Source organism: Pristiophorus japonicus, chromosome 22 (genome assembly GCF_044704955.1).
Source record: "Pristiophorus japonicus isolate sPriJap1 chromosome 22, sPriJap1.hap1, whole genome shotgun sequence".
Taxonomy (NCBI): Eukaryota; Metazoa; Chordata; class Chondrichthyes; family Pristiophoridae; genus Pristiophorus; species Pristiophorus japonicus.
Window position 1 is genome coordinate 54,134,763 of NC_091998.1, and position 20,752 is coordinate 54,155,514.

General features: G+C 47.2%; 1 protein-coding gene across 2 annotated transcripts in view; it reads left to right on the forward strand.

Moving 5' to 3' along the window:
- LOC139234770 (phosphatidylethanolamine-binding protein 4) overlaps positions 1–20,752 on the forward strand; it is a 539,832-nt gene that overhangs the window by 160,995 nt on the left and 358,085 nt on the right. For both annotated transcript variants that reach the window (XR_011588342.1, XM_070865462.1), the window contains exon 4: positions 18,370–18,468. Coding sequence is in view for 1 of the 2 variants with exons in the window: in XM_070865462.1 (XP_070721563.1) it covers positions 18,370–18,468 (99 nt within the window). In the remaining variant the exon portion in view is untranslated. The remainder of the gene's footprint in view (positions 1–18,369; positions 18,469–20,752) is intronic.

Below are 20,752 nucleotides of genomic sequence, written 5' to 3' on the forward strand. Positions count from 1 at the left end.
TTCTTTGGTGGCTGACCAGTCCAATACGAGAGCCACAGACACTGTCACAGGTGGGGCAGATAGTTGTTGAGGGAAGGGGTGGGTGGAACTGGTTTGCCGCACGCTCTTTCCGCTGTCTGCGTTTGATTTCTGCATGCTCTCGGCGTTGAGACTCGAGGTGCTCAGCGCTGTCTCGAATGCAGTTCCTCCACTTAGGGTGGTCTTGGGCCAGGGACTCCCAGGTGTTAGTGAGGATGTTGCACTTTATCAGGGAGGCTTTGAGAGTGTCCTTGTAGCGTTTCCGTTGCCCATCTTTGGTTCGTTTGCCATTAAGGAGCTCCGAGTCGAGCACTTTCTTTGGAAGTCTTCCACTTGCTGTGGGAGCACCATCAGCATAAGGACTGCAGCGGTTCAAGGAGAAGGCCCATGACCACCGCCTCAGGATAAGTAGTGATAGACGATGAATGGTTAATTGATTGGGGTAGAGCCCACGATAGGGTAGATTGCACATGGTTTGTGGAAAGAAAAAACTTGATATGCCCAACGACCTTTCTCATTCATACTTTCTTGCTGCCTTAAAAGCTGATGTAAAGTTACTTCCTTTTTTTTAACAAAAAGGCAATTACATGTCAAGCAAGTTGCAAGCAAGTGTAAGTTGCTCTAATCTGTTTAGCAGACATGAAAAGATGCGTAACTTATGCACATGATTTTACAATATATTAGGGAATGCTGCTGAGGGTAATTTTAGTTTGCGTATAGGTACTTCCAAAAATCCAAACTGAGACTGCTTAATCTGATTAATTGTGGATAGTGCGCAAAGAGAGGTTCTCAGTCTTGTATAGTCCTGTTATCAGAAAAGTGGCAAAGCTAACACTGTTTTATGTCAAATGATCAACTCATCATATGGTTCAGCAGATTGCCGGCAGTCAATCATTAATACTGTGAAGTTTTACTAACACAATATGTTGTGCCCACAAAATGTTTAGCCTTCATGCAGCACAAACCCATACCAGTAAAATCATGCTGTTTTCTCACCAGCAGGAAGACATTCTTATTCTCGATTGAAGAGTCCATCAATTAACAAGAAATTGTATTGTTGATCTTTCAGCCGTTGCAGCCGGGAATCATTCCTGTGGCCAACAAAAGGCTGTTGGTACAAGCAAAAAAATTTCAGAGATGCCCTGCCATTTAGCCTGAATTTGTGCTTTTCTTTTACATAGACAGTACTTGCATGTATTGCTGTATGAACAAGTATTGCAAAAAAGGGTCACACATTGTAGGTTTGACATTTGAAAAATGAATAGAAATGCTACACAGAACAACATGTATGCATTGTAAAGAGTTAACATATATGCTTCATCAAGATTACTACTTATAAGTGAGACAAAATGTGCACAATTTGCTGGACCGATGTAGTTGTTTTCATATCTCTATATTCTTCCTTTGGAAAAATTGTGTGAAGTAGTGGAAGGATTGGATGTCAAGACCCTGAGCTCTGCAATTCCCTCCCTAAACCTTTCCACCTCTCAACCTCTCTTTTCCTCCTTTAAGACCTCAGCTCCTTAAAACCTACCTTTTTCATCAAGCTTTTAGTCATTTGCCCTAATTGTTAAGTATCGAATAACTCCACGAGGCCAAGTACGGTGAGGCATGATCTTACTCCAGTTTATTTATTCTCAAAGTGAGGACTCAACATGGCTGCTAACATTATATACACGGCTTGCACGTGTCTGCCAGTGACTATTAGGACTCCGACAGTCGCGCCCTCCGGTGGCAGGTAAAACCCAGTTAACATACATCACATCATTCCCCCCAAAGTCCTTGGTACAGGTTGTATTTACAAGTTGAGATGGTCCGGGGCCTTCCGCTCCCTAGTTGATCGTCTCAGTCCCACTCTGTCCAGACGAAGTAGAACCTCTTCCAGTTGTGCAGGTGTTTGGTGGCGTCGCGACCGGTGATCAGGATGTCATCTTGGAACACGACGGTTCTCGAGACGGACTTCAGCAAATTCTCCATGTTTCTCTGAAATATGGCTGCCGCCGAGCGAATTCCAAAAGGGCATCTGTGGTATATAAACAGTCCTTTGTGCATGATGATGCACGTCAGTTTTTTCAAAGATTCGACCAGCTCCTGTGTCATGTAAGCGGAGGTCAGGTCTATTGTATATGTAGGCTCTCTGTTAATGACTCCACGATGCAGGGTATGGTACTTAAACTGTGAAGACTGTAGTCCTTTATTGCTGCTCCTAGAGTGAGGACACCAAGAGGTGGGCTCCCTTTTATACTGGGTTACCTGCAGGTCTTCAGCAGCACCCTCTGGTGTACAGGGAAGGTGTATACAGGGTGAAGGTACATTCAGTGTTACAGTACATCATAACACTGTAGGCATGCATACACAACAACACTCCCCCCGAAGCATTTTTCTTGGCATGACCTGGGGAGGTGATCAATAGTGGGTTGTGGTGAGGGTTGTGTGGATGCCAGGTGTGATCCCTGTGCTTGAGGCTGGCCTCATACATTTCCCCCCCGCTCACACACAGACCATGTAGGTGTCACTGTTGTGGGATCCTTCAGTGGGAGAGCCAGCGCAGTAGATAGGGTACATACTCTGTCGAGTGGGTAAGTGGTGGTGTGTGATGGTGGACAGGGCCACAGGGCTGTGTGGGCTCCTTGTCCTCCATTGGTGATGAAAGTCTGGTCATCCCAGGGTCCGCCAGGAAAGCTGGAGGGTACTGGCCTCTAGCTCCTGGTGTTGGCCCTAGTGGCTAGAGGGTGTAGGGCCGGTCTGGGGCAGGTTGCCAGTGGTGGTGGCTGTGCTGCCCATTGACTGCTGTTCCTGCAGTGGGCCTGCTCCCACTAGGTGTGTGTGAGCCCTTCCTGGGGCATCACATTTGTCTCAACAGTCCAAGCAACATGGTCAGGTAGCCCGCTGAACCTGGGGATTCCTCTGGCATTTACATTGTACCTGTAGAACCCGGTGTCCTTAAATAGTCGACTTCCTGCATACATGACACATTGGCTCTGATCATACATAGTTGAATCTACACTGTTATCTCGCTTTACATTGTTACTTACAGCATTTACATCACTTTCTTATATCTCGGTCTCTCCATACATGGTTACAATTGTCATTTTAAAATTTCTCTCATCATCATTAAACATTACAAACTTGTTCTTAACATCACTTACACAAGTACTCATTACATTTTTTTCATCAGTTACTCCGGCATCACAATTCAATGTTACATTATCATACTTGCATTCGCCAACTGCATTTTTAACTTTAAAATCCTTGTCATCTTCAGAGTGAAACTGTCCCTTTAATTTCTTTCGGTTACTGGTCTCCTTTAAGGGGGCCTTCTAATCCAATTCGCCGCTTGGTGTCGCTCCTCCAACGCTGCCCCTCGTGGTCTGGTCGTGGCCATTTTGATTTTAGGTTCTTCACCTTGTGGTGCGGCCGCCATCTTCTTGCTCTCCTCCAGGTAGGCTGGGGTGATCTTTTCCTTCTCAGGTTCAGCCACAGACGTTGGGAATCCACTTTTCCCACCGATCTTCTTTCCTTGGAGTCCTGCCATGGCCCGGTCGGTGAGGTCTGGATGTTCGGTTTTGGTGATCTCGTCACGGTGTTGTGGAGTCGTCACCGCGCAGTCGAACTGGATGGTAGGATTTCTAGGTGCAGCGATGGATCCAAGTTCGGGACTGTGTGGGATGTCGATTGCTGGAGCCCGGAGGCCGTCGTTGCTTCGACCGACTTGGACCTGCTTCATCCAACTTCTTCCCAGCAGCGTTGGACCATCGCCGGCAACGATCCACAGGGGGAGTTTGTTCATCACGCCGCCCTGGGAGACCTGGACGTCCACGTTGCCAACGACTGGGATTTTGCCTTTGGTGTAGGTGAGCAGCTTCGCCTGGACAGGAGACAGTTTTGGTCGTTTGACGGGATTGATCCAAAGTTTTTCAAAGGTCGTCTGGCTCATCAAAGACTGGCTCGACCCTGTGTTGATCCCCATCGAAACTAGAACTCATTTGATGTCTACTTCCATCTTCCACGGGGAACTTTCGGTGGAGCAGGCATAAATTCCATACTCTTCTTCCAGGGGTTGAGCAGCTTCGTCTTCATCTGTGTCGGAGGCCAGGTGATTAGCCAACTCTTTAGCGACGCGGTGAGTAAAGCTTTTTCTGCACATTCTCTGAAGGTGACCTTTTGCGTTGCAGGCTTTGCAGGTATAGTCTTTGTAGCAGCACTGGTGGGCCCTGTGGTTTCCTTCACAGCGCCAGCATGGGGCTAGCCGGTTGACCCCATGTGGCGGACTCAGGGTTGTGGGACTCGGGCAGCATTTCTGCCTTTAAAAGTCGACATTCAGTTCACTGCGTTCGTCAGTTTCGAGTCCTGGGTGTGGCTCATCATTCGCTTGGAGTCGCCGGCCGAAATCATGTCGGCCTGGCTCACTTTAATTGCCTTCTGCAGGGTGACTGTCCGCAGAGAGCAGTTTGTGGAGGAGGCCTTCGTGGCCGATTCCGATAACAAAAATGTCCCTTAGCGCTTCGGTAAGGTGGTCGCCAAAATCACACGGTGCAGCCAATCTTCTCAAATCTGCAGCATACTTAGCAATTTATTGGCCTTCAGGTCGCCAGTGAGTGCAAAACCGATGCCTGGCTGTAAGGATGCTTTCTTTGGGTTTTAGTTGCTCTTGTATTTAGGTTACAAGTTCCCCATAGCTCTTGGTTGTTGTCTTCGCTGGGGCTAGCAAGTCCCTGATGAGGCCATGGATAGTGGGCCCACAACTACTAAGCAGGATGGCCCTGCGCTTGTTCGCCAGTGTCGCCGGTGTGTCCCCATCCAGGTCGTTGGCTATGAAGAAGTGTTCTAACCTTTCCACGAAGGCGTCCCAATCTTCCCCATTGGTGAATTGCTGGAAGTTGCTGAGATTCGACATGTTGTGCGTGCAGTTCGTGACCTCATCACCAGTTATTGTATATGTAGGCACTCTGTTAATGACTCCACGAGGCAGGGGTATGGTACTTAAACTGTAAAGACTGTAGTCCTTTATTTTAGCTCCTAGCGTGAGGACACCAAGAGGTGAGCTCCCTTTTATACTGGGTTATCTGCAGTCTGCAGGTAACCCTTAGATCTCCAGCAGCAGCACCCTCTGGTGTACAGGTAAGGTGTTTCCAGGGTGAAGGTACATTCAGTGTTACAGTACATCATAACATTGTAGGCATGCATACATAACAAGGTCCAACGACTTCCCCGCCGCTAGCGTTGCAAACAGGTCGTCTGCCTTGGGTAACGGGTATTGATCCTGTATCGAGACTCGGTTGATCGTTACCTTGTAGTCGCCGCAGATCCTGACCGTGCCATCACTTTTCAACACCGTGACAATTGGACTGGCCATTCGTTGAACTCAACTGGTGATATGATTCCTTCCGGTTGAAGTCTATCCAGTTCGATCTTGAACTTCTCCCTCATCATGTACGGAACCGCCCGAGCCTTGTGATGGACAGGTCTTGCATCCAGGCCTAGGTGGATCTGCACCTTGGCTCCCGTGAAGTTGCCGATGCCTGGTTCGAACAACGAGGAAAACTTGTTGAGCACACGAAGCGTCATCCACTGATGATAAGGCTTTAATATCATTCCAGTTCCATTTAATTTTCTCAAGCCAACTCCTGCCAAACAGCGTTGGGCCATTGCCTGGAACGATCCACAACGATAAATCATGCACAGCTCCATCGTACGATACCTTTACTGCCGCGCTGCCAATGACTGGTATGAGCTCTTTGGTGTAGGTACGCAGCTTCGCATTGATTGGGCTCAGTTTGGGTCTTTTTGCCTTAGTGTCCCACAGCTTTTCGAAAGCCCTCTGGCTCATTATTGACTGACTCGCACCCGTGTCCAATTCCATGGTTACTGGAACCCTATTTAATTTAACTTCCAGCATTATCGGAGGACTTTTAGTCAAAGAATGTACCCCATACACTTCTTCATCCTGTATCTCGGTTTGAGTTGCCTGTGCCACTTGATCCACTCTGGATCGATCATCCTCAGCCACGTGGTGTGGCGCAGCATGCTTGCTTGGTTGCGGACACATTCGCTGAAGGTGCCCCATTGTTGCACAGATTTTGTACACGTATTGCTTGAATCGGCATTGATGGGCCCGATGATAGCCCCCGCAACGCCAACAAGGTGAGATTTGATTCACCCAACGATGATGGACTTTGAGCAGTTACAGGTCGTACGAACGTGGACGAGTAGGCCCTGCCAAGTGCAGCTCTGCCTGCCGACGATATTATTTTATGCACAATACTTGCCAGTGAGTTTTAATGCTGGGAAGATATCTGTTTCAAGTTTTTGTCCGTGGACATGCATGCCTGGGTGATCGTGATGGCACTGCTCAGGTCGAGAGATTCAGCAGTCAACAGCTTTCGAAGGATGACCTCGTGGCCAATACCAAGCACAAAAAAGTCCCGCAGCATTTCCTCCAATGCAGCTCCAAAGTTGCACGGCACAGCGAGACGTCTCAGGTCGGCGACAAATTCCACCACGTCCTGGCCCTCTGAGCGATTGTGCGTATAGAAATGATACCTCGCCATGATGATGCTTTTCTTCAACTTAAAGTGGTTCTGAACCAACATACACAATTCATCGTAAGCCTTATCCGTTGGTCGAGTCGGTGAGAATAGATTCTTCATAAGGCCATAAATTTTAGACCCACAAACGGTGAGGAGAACCGCCCTGCGCTTAATTGCGTTATTGGTTCCTTCCAATCCGTTGGCTACGAAGTACTGGAAGATGCGATCAGTGAAATCCTCTCAGTCTTCCCCGCCACGAATCTCTCCAAAATTCCAACAGACATAGTTGCGTGAAAGTTTGTATTTTTAACTCGTCGCCGATTGTTAAGTGTCGAATAACTCCACGAGGCTAAGTATGGTGAGCTAGTTCAAGCATGACCTTATTCCAGTTTATTTATTTTCAAAGTGAGGATTCAACACGCTGCCAACATTATATACAAGAAATGCACCTGTCTGCCAATGACCATTTGGACTCCGACAGTCGCGCCCTCCGGTGGCAGGTAAAACCCAGTTAACATACATAACACTAATATCTACTTGTGTGACTCGGTGTCAAATTTTGTTTTTTAACACTCTTATGAAGCACCTTGGGATGTTTTACTACATTAAAGGCACGATATAAATATAAGTTGTTGCTGTTGTTGTTGTCAACCCAAAATTCAGAATCTCCACTCACCGAGATTGTCTGGATTTGACAGATGGAGTATAATGTAGGAAAATGTGAGGTTATCTACTTTGGCAGAAAAAATAGAAAAGCAAATTATAATTTAAATGGAGAAAAATTGCAAAGTGCTTCAGTACACAAGGGGGTCCTTGTGCATGAAACACAAAAAGTTAGCATGCAGATACAGCAAGTAATCAGGAAGGCAAATGGAATGTTGGCCTTTATTGCAAGGGGGATAGAGTATAAAAGTGGGTAACTACTGTTACAACTATACAGGGTATTGGTGAGACCACACCTAGAGTACTGCGTGCAGTTCTGGTCTCCATATTTAAGGAAGGATATACTTGCATTGGTGGCTATTCAGAGAAGGTTCACGAGGTTGATTCTGGAGATGACGGGTGTGGTGTCCTTACACCTTACTATCGAATCACGCGAGGCATGTACTGCAGACAAGGTCACTACGTGACCTGAACCTTTATTCCCAGGACCAGGAAGTCTGACCCTGCGTGGGACCTCCCTTTATATACCTGGATGACCAGGTGAGGAGTGTCTCCCACAAGTTCACCTCCTGTGGTCAAGGTGTGCATTACTCAGGTGTATACAGTGTACAGTGTTGTTACATAAAAGTTACAGTTATGTGAAGGTTACAAACATGACATCACCTCCTCCCAACGTCTTTGGGTCAAAGATTGAGTCTTTTAGGCGGTCGACGCTCTCTCGTGGAGCGCCGCAGTTGGGGCTCTGGGGTTTGGGCCTTGGCATGCGTCTCTGTCGCCTGAGGTGATTCCAGCCTGTCCGGGCTGGCCGCAGGGGCTGTGCATGCTGGTGAATGTCCTTGTTGCTCGTTCACTGGCAGTGGTGTGGTGACATCTCGTGGTCTTCCTCAGGTTCCTCAGTGTCCATGCTGAACCTTTTCTTTACTTGGTCCAAATGTTTGCGGCATATCTGCCCATTGTTAGTCTGACCACTATGACCCTATTCCCCTCTTTGCCAATTATAGTACCCTCAAGCCACTTGGGTCCCAAAGCATGATTGAGAACAAATACAGGGTTATCAATTTCTATGCACTTCCCCACTGAGTTGCGATCATGGCACTCGATTTGGGACTGGCGCTTGCCCTCAACAATGTCTGACAGGTCTGGGTGAATGAGGGACAGCTGCATTTTAAGCGTGCGTTTCATGAGTAGTTCTGCGGACGGGACTCCCGTGGGCGAATGCGGGCGGGACCTATAGGCCAGCAGGAGGCGCGATAGGCGATACTGAAGGCAGGATCCTTGAATCCGGAGCATGCCCTGTTTTATGATTTGAACCGTTCCACCTGGCCATTAGAAGCCGGCTTGAACGGTGCTGTCCTGACGTGTTTGATGCCATTACCCGACATAAACTCCTGGAATTCATAGCTCGTGAAACACGGGCTGTTGTCACTAACCAGGATGTCCGGCAAGCCGTGGGTCGCAAAGATCATACGCAGACTTCCCATGGTGGTAGATGTCGTGCACGAATTCAATATGATGCACTCGATCCATTTTGAGTCTGCATCGACAACAATCAGGAAAATTTTTCCCATGAACAGGGCCCACGTAGTCTACGTGAATACGTGACCATGGCCTAGTGGGCCAGGGCCACGGGCTGAGTGGGGCCTCCCTGGGGGCATTTCCCAGCTGAGAACACGTCGTGCACCTGTTCCAGGTCTGAGTCAATTCCCGGCCACCATACATGTGACCGGGCAATGGCCTTCATTAGCACGATGCCTGGGTGCTCGCTGTGGAGTTCCCTGATGAATGCTTCCCTTCCTTTCTGGGGCATGACTCCCCGGCTGCCCCATAGCAGGCAGTCGGCTTGGATGGAGAGCTCGTCCATCCGTCTGTGAAACGGCCTGACCTCCTTGGGACACGCTCCGTGTGCGGGTGCCCAATCCCCAGTCAGAACGCATTTCTTTATCAGGGATAGGAGGGGATCTCTGTTGGTCCACATTTTGATCTGGCGGGCTGTGATGCGGCAGCCTGCGGTGTCGAAAACCTCAACAGCCATGACCATCTCCGCGCTTTGTTCCGACGCCCCCTCGGTGGTTGCCAGTGGCAGCCTGCTGAGCGCGTCAGTGCAATTTGCGGTGCCTGGCCGATGACATATGGTGCAGTCATACGCAGCCAGCGTGAGGGCCCACCGCTGTATGAGAGCTGACGCATTGGCATTGACAGCCTTGCTGTCGGACAACAGGGATGTTAACAGTTTGTGGTCCGTTTCTAACTCGAACTTTCTGCCGAAAAGGTACTGGTGTATCTTTTTCCCCCCCTGACACATGCAAGTGCTTCCTTTTCAACCATCCCATATCCCCGTTCTGCCTGGAAGAGCGACTTGGAGGCATAAGCCACAGGTTGGAGTTGGCCCTCATCACTGCTCTGCTGCAACACGCACCCAATCCCATAGGATGATGCATCACACGTTAAAACCAGTTTCTTACAGGGGTTGTTTGAACAAAGCAGATTCCACGCCCGATTGAAATCCTGTTCTTGACAGTCCCCCCCAAAACCATTCACAACCCTTTCGCAGGAGCATGTGCAGCGGCTCCAACAATGTGCTTAAGTTCGGCAGAAAGGTCCTGAAGTAGTTCAATCGTCCCAGAAATGACCGCAACTCTGATGTGTTGCTGGGCGTGGGTGCACGACGGATCGCCTCCGTTTTGGATTCGGTAGGCTGGATCCCGTCTGCCCAAAAACCCTCCTGCCCAAAAACTTGACCTCTGGGGCCAAAGACACACACTTCGACTTTAGTCGCAGGCCTACCCGGTCCAGTCGGCGCAGCACCTCCTCCAGGTTGTGGAGGTGTTCCTCGGTGTCTTGACCCGTAATAAGTATGTCATCTTGGAATACGATTGTTCCAGGGATGGATTTAAGCAAGCTTTCCATGTTCCTCTGGAAGATAGCGGCCGCTGAACGAATGCCAAACGGACACCTGTTGTAAACGAATAGCCCCTTGTGCGTAGTGATGATGGTCAGAAGCTTGGATTCTTCAGCCAGTTCCTGAGTCATGTATGTTGAAGTGAGGTCCAACTTGGTGAACAACTTGCCACCTACCAGCGTGGCAAAAAGATCCTCCGCTCTCGGAAGAGGGTATTGATCCTGTAGTGACACTCAGTTGATGGTGGCCTTGTAGTCGCCACAAATCCTGACCGAGCCATCCGCTTTAAGGACAGGAACGATGGGGCTTGCCCAGTCACTGAATTCAACAGGCGAAATTATGCCCTCTCTTGACAGCCTGTCCAACTCACTCTCACTTCTCTCACGCATCACATACGGCACGGCTCTGGCTTTGTGGTGAACTGGTCTGGCGTCCGGGGTGATGCGTATCACTACGCCTGGTTGAAAAAGTGGCTCGAATTTCTGTAGGACCTGTGAGCAAGAACTTTGCTTCACAGATGAAATGGCGTGCACATCCCCCTATTTCCAGTTCATCTCGGCTAGCCAGCTCCTCCCCAAGAGCGGGGGACCATTCCCCGAGACAAGCCAGAGTGTCAGCCGGGTCTCCGATCCATTGTGTGTGACCACCAAGTTTGCACTGCCTAGTACTGGGATGATCTCTCTGGTGTACGTCCGTAGCTGCGTGTCAATGCATACCAGTTTGGGCCTGTTAGCTTTGAGTGGCCATAGTTTTTCAAATTGTTGGGCACTCATAAGTGACTGGCTGGCTCCTGTGTTCAGCTCCATGCGTACCAGGATGTCATTTAATAGAACTTTCATTATCATAGGTGGCGTTTTGGTGTTCGAGCTGTGGACGTCTGCCATATGAACCCGCTGGACTTCAGCGTCCATAGCTTTGCCCCAAGCATCACCTTGCCTTGCAGACCCCTCGTTTGGTTCCTCTGCCTCATAAACTAGCCTCGCTATGGGCTTTCTGCACATTCTGGCCAGATGTCTACTGAAGTTACAGTTTCTACAGATAAATTGGTGAAACCTACAGGTTTTCGCAGCATGTCTGCCTCCGCACCTCCAGCATGAGCTGAGAATGTTGTGAACAAAGGACCTGTTAACAGGCATTCCTCTCTGATTGTCTCTTTGATTACTCCTGAGCACTCTGTTGCTGAGTGTCAATGGTCCCATCCCGGGACACATTGTCCCGTGTGATGGCATGAATTGCCGATTCCCCTGCCATTGTCTCTGTTGCTGGCCCACCCTAGAGTCTGTTGCTGCCTGGGCGGTGTTGAAATGCCCTTGCCTGCCTGCGGGGTTCTGTGTCTCGTTTACAATGTTAACTCCCTGGTCCATCGCCATGTTGGAACCAGGGCTGCGTGCGTAAATTATCTTGGTCTCCTCTTCCCCTGCCATGAAGATCTGAGCTATCAGCATTGCCCTTTCCAAAGTCAAGTCCTTGATCTCAATAAGCTTCCTGAAAATCCCGGCATGACCAATGCCCTCAATGAAGAAATCCCTTAACATCTCCCCCCCCTCTGCAGGCGTCTGTGAACTTACAGAGGCTGGCCAAATGCTGAAGGTCCGCAACGAAGTCCGATATGCTTTGTCCCTCCCGATGCCGGTGGGTATAGAACCGGTGCCGGGCCATGTGTATACTGCTCGCCGGTTTGAGGTGCTCACCGATCAGAGTGCTGAGCTCTTCAAAGGACTTGTCCGCTGGCTTCTCGGGTGCGAGCAGGTCTTTCATCAGCGCATACGTCTTGGATCCACAGCTGGTCAGTAGATGCGCCCTCCGTTTGCCAGCTGCTTCCACTCCTAGCCAGTCCTTTGTGACAAAGCTCTGCTGGAGCGCCTCAACGAAATCGTCCCAGTCCTCACCAGCACAGTACCGTTCCTCTGTGCTACCGGTGGCCATCCTCGTGGGTCGTTGATTCCTGTTTCTCGTCGCCAAATGTGGTGTCCTTACACCTTACGATAGAATCACACAAGGCATGTACTGCAGACAAGATCACTATGTGACCTGAACCTTTATTCCCAGGACTAAGAAGTCTGACCCTGCGTGGGACCTCCCTTTATCTACTTGGATGACCAGGTGAGGAGTGTCTCCCACAAGTTCACCCGCTGTGGTCAAGGTGTGCATTACTCAGGTGTATACAGTGTACAGTGTTGTTACATAAAGGTTACAGTTATGTGAAGGTTACAAACATGACAAGGGGGTTGACTTATGAAGATAGGTTGGGCCTATACTCATTGGAGTTCAGAAGAATGAGTGGTGATCTTATCGAAACATATAAGATAATGAGAGGCCTGGACAAGTTGGGTGCAGAGAGGATATTTCCACTCATAGGGGAAACTAAAACTAGGGGGCATAGTCTCATAATGATTTAAAAGTGAGATGAGGAGGAATTTCTTCTCAGAGGGTTGTAAATCTATGGAATTCTCGGCCCCAGAGAACTGGAGGCTGGGTCATTGAATATATTTAAGGCAGGGATAGACAGATTTTTGAACGATAAGGAATAAAGAGTTATGGGGAGCAAGCAGGGAAGTGGAACTGAGTCCATGATCAGATCAGCCATGATCTTATTAAATAGCAGAGCAGGCTCGAGGGGTCAGATGGCCTACTCCTGTTCCTATTTCTTGTGTTCTTGTGGAGCGGGGTTCAAACTTTACAGATTCTGATTCGAAGACAGGAATGCTACCATTAAGCCAAAGGCTCGCTCCATCTGTCCCTCAAAAAGCTGTAGCGGCTAGGTCAATTGAAAATTTCAAACTGAGATTGATTTTTGTTAGGAAAAGGAAAAGGCTATGGAACCAAGGAGAGTAAATGGAATTAAGATAGAGATCAGCCATGATCTAAGTGAATAATGGAACAGGCTCCAGGGGCTGAATGTACACATTTATTTTCAGCAGGAAATCTTTCCTTTTGGCCCTTTTCCTTGGTGTATTTTGAAGTATATTGTGATTCAGTGTAAATGAAAGAGATCCAGAGAAACCTAAGGGACACCAAGAGAGACTCAATGGTTGGGATTTTGCTGGTGCTCAGAGGGCACTGGACGGTTCGACCAGAGGAATGTCGGCGGCAGTGGGTGGTAAGGCCATCAATTTCAGCCCCATGGTTTTTTATGTTTTTCCTTTGTGATGAAGTGTGACAAGTTCCATCAAGGAGTATGGCCTCATGATTGTATTTACTCTGGAAATTACAATTAAATCAGAAGGGATAATAGGCATTTTGGAAAAAATACTTAGAGATTAGGTTGTCATGCTGTGTTCTGGGATCTCGGAAGAAATCTACCTAGACTGATGAAATTAAAATGTTCTGTTCCAAACTGCAGAGATTCTATGCGAAATGAGTTTAGGCATTCTTGTACCAAGTATGAATGTGTCTACAGCACAAATTGCCAATCCATTCAGAGAAATAATAATATGGTTGGCGTGGAGAACTGCAATCATTATTATTGGTGCTTTCAGGAAGTGTTCTTCTTAGTTTTAGGCTAAGGTACATTGTTTTGGCAGTGCTGAAGACACGTTTCTGTACTTTACAAGTCTTTTGGGAAGTTCCTGCAACAACTCGAATCCCGATGTTTCAGCAACGCTCCAGGAAGAGCTTGGAGTACTGCATTTGAGAAGTTTGCCTGCACCATCAGCATTTGGGGTTGATGCAGCTGATCCAAGAACCTTTTGAATAGATTGAGAGACTTTTGATGTGTAAGTGGCTCTACATTTAGCAATACACCCAGGGCTAGAACCTCCACTTTTATTGCCTGCTTAATGCCCACTTAACGCCCATTTTACCGCTGAAATGACGTATAACGTCCATATATTGTCCATTTTGGCACAAAATGGAAACACAGGCATTTTTAGGAAACTTATCAGCGAGCGTTACTTTCTCCATGTGCTTAACGCCGGGAAAAAATATTACTGCCCGCCCAGTTTTTTGGGGCGAAATCAACGGCCATAATATCGCCAAGCGTTAATTTCCGCACTGATTTAACGCCGAGATTCAATAATACCGCCTGCCCATTTTTTTGTCGTAAAGAGCATATTTACTGAAACTAGCGGCCATGAGATCGCCCAGCGTCAATTTCACCACCTCGCACACATATCACCCACAATATCGCTCGGCCAAAAAAACGCCCAGAAAAAGTAGAAATAACTGAAACTAATCACAGCGTTATGAATGCCATGTTCTAAATCACATGTCGCGTTCTTTAAAAGGCTGCTGTGCTTCAACCTCGGCGGAGTTTGGATGTTCTCTGCAGGTCGTTGGAGTTGGTGTGAACATCTCTACAAACTTCTTGACCATACTGTGACCGATTGGAATTGAATAGGTGTCTTCGTCGGGACATTCCTTGTTTGTGAATATACGGTGGAAAACAGAGAGCTACTGCAATGGGCCTGTCCTTTCTCACCCTCTCTTGGTGACCAATTACATGCAGCAGACTCGAGATCACCGAAGGTATGCTCCACTGCATTATGTGCCCAATGTAAGACGTAACAGACTGATGAGGAGGACCGGACCCTGCAAGTACTAGGAGAGGCATTCTTACCTCGACTTGCCCGACACCACCTGCCTTCGGAGACTGTGCTTCCACAAAGAACTTATCATTGAGATATGCCAGCTGATAAGGGCAGATCTGCAGCCTGCCAGCACCATCAATAATGCACTGTCCGTCGAGTCATTGTCGTTCTACGCCTCGGGTTCTTTTCAGGCCACAGCTGGAGATATTTGCGGACTTTCTCAGCATGCCACACATCGCTGCATTAGACAGATCACTGAAACCCTGTATGCATGCAGGAGGGACATGATCAGCTTCCCTATGACCAGGGAGGCATAGAGTGAGAGGGCTCTAGGATTCTCCAGAATTGCAAACTTTCCCAAAGTACAGGGAGCAATAGACTGTACGCACATCACGATGCGGGCATCTTTTCAGGATGCAGAGGTTTTCAGGAATCGCCAGGGATTCCACTCCCTGAATGTCCAACTGGTTGTCGACCACCAGCAAATTATATTGGCAGTGAATGCTCAATTTCCGGGCAGCATCCATGATGCTCACATCCTGTGTGAGAGCACTGTAGCTGACTTGTTTAACAATCAGCCACAGGTCAATGCTGGATGCTTGGTGACAAAGGATATGGCCTCGCCACCTGGCTGATGACACCCACGCCGAAGCCAAGAGGCGATGCAATGAGATCCACAGAGCAACTCGCAATATCGTGGAGAAAAGCATTGGCGTGCTGAAGCAGCGCTTTAGATGCCTGGACCACTCAGGAAGCGAGCTCCAATACCACCCTGAGCAGGTAGCTCAACTTTTGGTGGTGTGCTCCATGCTGCACAACTTGGCTATCAGGAGGGGACAAGAATTGCCTGATGAGTCTGACAGTCCACCTCACCAGAGAGAGGAAGAGGAGGACGAGGAGGCGAACGCTGACATCGGCCCAGACAATCAGGCTGACGCTGAAGCCATGCCCCTGCCCCCTTGTAGACCATATGAAAGGGCCCGTGGTGGCATGATAGCTGCAAGACCCTTACGTCAGGAACTCATCAATGATCGCTTTGCCTGAAAGAACATAGGTATTATTTACAAGGCTGACACACTGCTGAGTGTGCAGGTGATACATCAATGGTGGGCATCACCTTGGTGACAGTTAAAGTTTAAGTTGACTGAGGTTAAGCGAAATTATACCCTTTGATGTTAAGGAATCACCAGCGTGTAACGGTGCAGCTATCTGAGCTAATGCGCAACAAGATTTTGTGAAATAAAAATCGAACATTTGTCTGAAATCATCAGTATTTCTGTACAAACCAACCCCCCCCCCCCCCCCACTTCTCTTCCCCACCTCTACCCATTCCCCTTCCCCTCCTGACTTCAAGCCACCTGCCGAGGAGCTCCTCAGATGATGCTTCATTGGGGGAGGGCGGGAAGACAGCTGAACCGCTGCTTTGACGGATATGGAAGAGGACGGTCCCGAGGTGGGAATGTGCTCCAAGCCAGAAGTAAGATGTTGCTGCTCGCTTTCATGTGTGGTTGGCAATGGGGGTGCGGCATCTTGGGGTGCAGTGTCATGCTCCGGGACCACTGGGAGCCCAGTGGTCCCGGAGTTCCTGGCTACCAGCTCCAGGGCCGCCTCCATCCCTTCCATGTTATATATTATTTGTTGGACAAAAACCCGGTGCCAACTATGTTCTTGGTGCTTAATAGGCTTTTTGCTACTGGTGAATCTCCCTCGTGCCTCCCACAACAGCCAGAAAAGCACACACCACTGCCACACATGCTTTCAGTGCCTCTGCGCTCCCTCTCTCTCTGTCTCCTCTTCTGCACATGTCATGATGACCCTTGACCTCCTGAGTCACGGGAATCGAGCATTGCCATGCCGTTGCTAAGGACGGCGACACTTTACGGCAGAAAGTCAAATAAATTTAACGTTAACGCCCATTTTCAAAAATGGAGACTAGGTGCTTTGAGAATGGACGAGAAGCCAGCAATCTGAAAACCCTTTTTTACCGCCCACGCCGGAAATATTGCCCAAAAGTGGAGGTTCTAGTCCCCAGTCTGGATTGCTTAATGCTAAATTGGAAGAAAGTTCAAATCTCCAGTATTGATCCCTCACTTTGATGAGCCCCAAAATATAAATTTTTATAAAGTTAATATTATCACCAAAGGGTGCTCTTTTTTTGGAACCTTTCATTTTAATTTCTTTACATCCCTCGGAGGTTAGTCAAAAGTTTTGGTTCATTTCAGCAGAATGAAATGGTCTTTCACAGTCCAGATTGGAGCAGTCAACTGGCTTATTTACTTAGTGCTTCTTTATGATAACTTGGATTGGATTATTCATGACAATCATGATGGATCAAGTGACAGTGAGACAAGAAAATTAGAATAAGAGATGGCATTGCAGACCAAATGACTATATTCCTGATCAGGTGGTTACTGGCTGGCTCTTAGGGCTGCATTATACTTGAACTTATTAGCCAACATTGATACACTTTGTAGTTTCATCTCCTGCTGGAAAAAAATGACTTTCTGATCCTTGCTGCTTGAGAAGTTTGCAACAATTTCCTTCACCTGAATCAATGTCTCACTCAATAACCTTGAAAAGAAAGAAAATACATATTTTTCAATCCACACACACAGTTGGAGAGTGAATAAGGGAAAGATGGGGTTGACGTGATTGAGAACACCTTTGAAAGATCAGAACCACCAGGAACATGGAGAAAGGAATCAGAGAGAGGAAGAAGTGCACTGATGTTGCACACACACAGTCGATACAGCCCTTGTTATTCGGCTTGATGTCTTTCCAAGTGCAAGATAGGCATTTTATCACTGGATAGAGGGAAGGAAAGGCTGACATGATCCAACTTGAAACGAAGGTTCCTTGATTATTCCTGAAATCTGATTTAAATTCAAACTCTGCTTTTTTGTTCTTGTTGATTTGTTGAATTTCAATGGTGCAGGAAAAAATTTGGTTATCAATCATGGTTGTAGACCCAATTGAACAGGCAGATAAATGCACAATTTTATGTTTTTGCAGGCCTCAATTTAAAATATCGGACACGAATAAAAATCTTAACCAAAAAAGACTAGAACAAAGAATGTGTTTACAAAGAAATGATAATATCCAGAAAATTGTCTCTTGGATCTGAGTAAACAAAATAATTGTAACCTCCTTAATTACAGGAATATTATTCTTCCTTTGGACAAACGCTACAACAGGCTTATACTTGATCAGAAGGAACATTGGTTCATTATTTTTTAAACCATTGTTTGCCACTGAACCTGGAATTGGAAAATTAGATCATTAGAAAACCAATTTATTTATTTGTCCATATTTTTGGGACTTTAAAGATTGACTTTCAACTTGAACAGGTTGAGAGAAAGTGAGATTGTGAGTTAAGAAGACAACCTGGGCCACAAATTCATACGGGATGGGAAGCGATAGGCTTATTAGTAATTGTAATGGCCACAACCAAATCCTGTTGGTGGTATTGCAAGATATAAATATTCTAATATCTTCACTCATTCATTGTCGTTGTTTTCAGCCAAGAACATAGGATATGATCTGCTGTGTGTTGAATTCATATTTAAAAATCAAACTTTTGCTGTGGAACTATTTGCCCTGTATCTTAGATTAAGATCCGATCTATCCTGATAGCTTTACAGTTTGAGTCATATGATTGTAATATGGTGATTGTTAGTGTGTTGATTTAGAGCAATATTTCTAATTGTGTCCCATTATATTTATCTGACAGGACAGGATGTATGTGCTGATAGTGGTGGATCCTGATGCCCCGAGCAGGCAAAATCCTAAATACCGTTTCTGGAGACATTGGTTGGTGACCAACATACCTGTAAGTGGTGTCTGATGATGAGTTACGAGGTGTGATTAACTTCCTCACGATGCAGCGCATCATATTTTAAAAATTTGCTTTTGATAGCCAACTTAGCTTGTACTAAGTTGTGTACAGCAGCTTGAGAGCTTCATTAATTGTAAGGGGTTTTCACAGGGTTGTTGTGCCTTGGGTGTCTCTCTCTGGGCTTCTGCCCTCACAGCTTATGCCTGGCCTGTGAGGTACCCTGAGTGCTGCAAGAGCACCCCTGGAGAGACTGTGTCCACAGCTTATGAAGGGGGTTTTGAGACTCGTGCGTCCCCACAGCTTATGCCTCGCCTGTGAGGCACCTGTGAGTGTCAAACACTCCTAACCCCTTCTTCCCTAGCCTGTGACACACAGTTGAGCGTTTTCGAGGCGCTCCTAGCTTCCCTTACACTGTTCTGACATAAGACTCACGATCAGGAGATGTAATACAATAGAACTGAGACAAGGTGATTCCAAGAGGAACTTTAAGCTTCCAATTTATTTGACAAGGTGTAACTCAACAAACAGCAATATACCAACAAAACAATCCCCCTAAATCCCACTAAAACGGACCCAACGAAAATCTTTACACAAGTATAGCAGTACAATGCCCAACCTCCCACCTTTCCTGACCTAACCGAGTTGGGAGTTCTGGGGACCAGAGGTTATACTCACTACTGTGCCTTCCGCAGTCTGGTGGTTTGTTTCTTCTATCTTCGGTGTCTTCGGACACTGGTTTTCCTTCAATGTCGAGAGGCTTGCTGGTTGTGGTTGTTGGATGACGAGGGCAGGGAAAATCATCACTCCTTTTTCACTACGTCAGAAACCCCTTTTTTATAGCCAGTTTATCCAGTCCGCCTCTCCTGCTGAAGTCAATTCTTCTCATTGGTGGACTTTTGATTTTGAAAAATGCAGCAGTTTTAGATTATTGGTTTTTTTTTCCACTGATGTTAACCTACTCAAGGTTTGAGTGGGTGTTGATTGCATTGGCCTGAGCCAGATATTTCTATGCCTGTTGAAAAAGATGTTGGAATATGTATGTGGCATTGTTTAAATGCTAATGTTTTCAAGGGGCAAGTTTCGAGGGTATACAGTTCCCAGACAATTTGATTAGTTCCAATGTCCAAACTGGCCCTTTTGATAGTGACCCCACCCCTTTTCTTGCAGACCCAACATACACCTTTTTAAAAATCCCAAATTCGATTAAAGTTCGTAGTTTCCTCCATGTGCACTTTAGGATTTCAAACTTTCTGGTAGATAGTTCCAAATTAAATTCCCTTTCCTATGAGTCCAAACACTGGGGAGGGGTCTCCATGAATGCACCCCCTTTTATCCCCTGCAGGCCTCGTCTGCCCTTTTAAAATTCATTTGTGTCCCAAAGTTTTCCTTCCATCGGTTTCAATTCACAGCCCAGACTGATCCCACAGCCCTTTTCCTTCTGGGTAAAATGAGGGGGTTTTCGTCCTCCCCTACATAATCCCCCATCTGACAACAGTCAGACACCACTCGAATGTGTCAAAGTTCAGGGTGGTGAGAAAACCCTAGGTCTCCCAAATTGCCCAACTTTCCCCAGTTTAACTCTAAACTGATCCCGTCGATATATATCGTAATTCCTTTTAACGCGGTACTAAACACAGAAATCCAACAGGTTACAATACACGACAGCAACATACATATATGTACTTAAGGTTACAGCAGTATTTGTACATTGAGTCTCATTTCAGTCTCAACCGTAAAACAAAGAAACCTGCCCTGCAAACTCCCCAGGAGCCATGTATGAAAATGCAGTCATCCCTGGAAATAACAAAACCGCCTAAGTGTCGCGGTCAAGCTTTGTTTACACACATTGAGTGTTTAGCAACGGCTCTCCTGGCTGTGTAGTAGCCTGAGGAACTGCGTTCTTTTTCTTTTTCTCCTGAGCTTATAGCTTGTAACTAGCAGATAAGCTACAATCAGGAGTTGGCCGATTACTAAGGCATGCGATCCCACCCGGATCCACGCAGGTATGTCTGCCCGTATTCCCAAATCCCACCATGCTGGGGGTTTAATCTGGGCAATCTCCCCTGCTAGAATTTCAGTTTTCTGCTCCATGGTGTAAAAATGTTTTTGAGACAAATCCACTGCCTGGAGGAGGGCTGTAAGTTTCTCAGGTAGTGGGCAATGGAATAGCCAAACTGGGCGACATATTGTTGTAGATGGCTGAGGCTGTTTTGTACCGTGAGGTGAATCGTGGAAGGTTCAGGGATGGGTGTGATTCTGGTGTGTGCCACTTGAACCT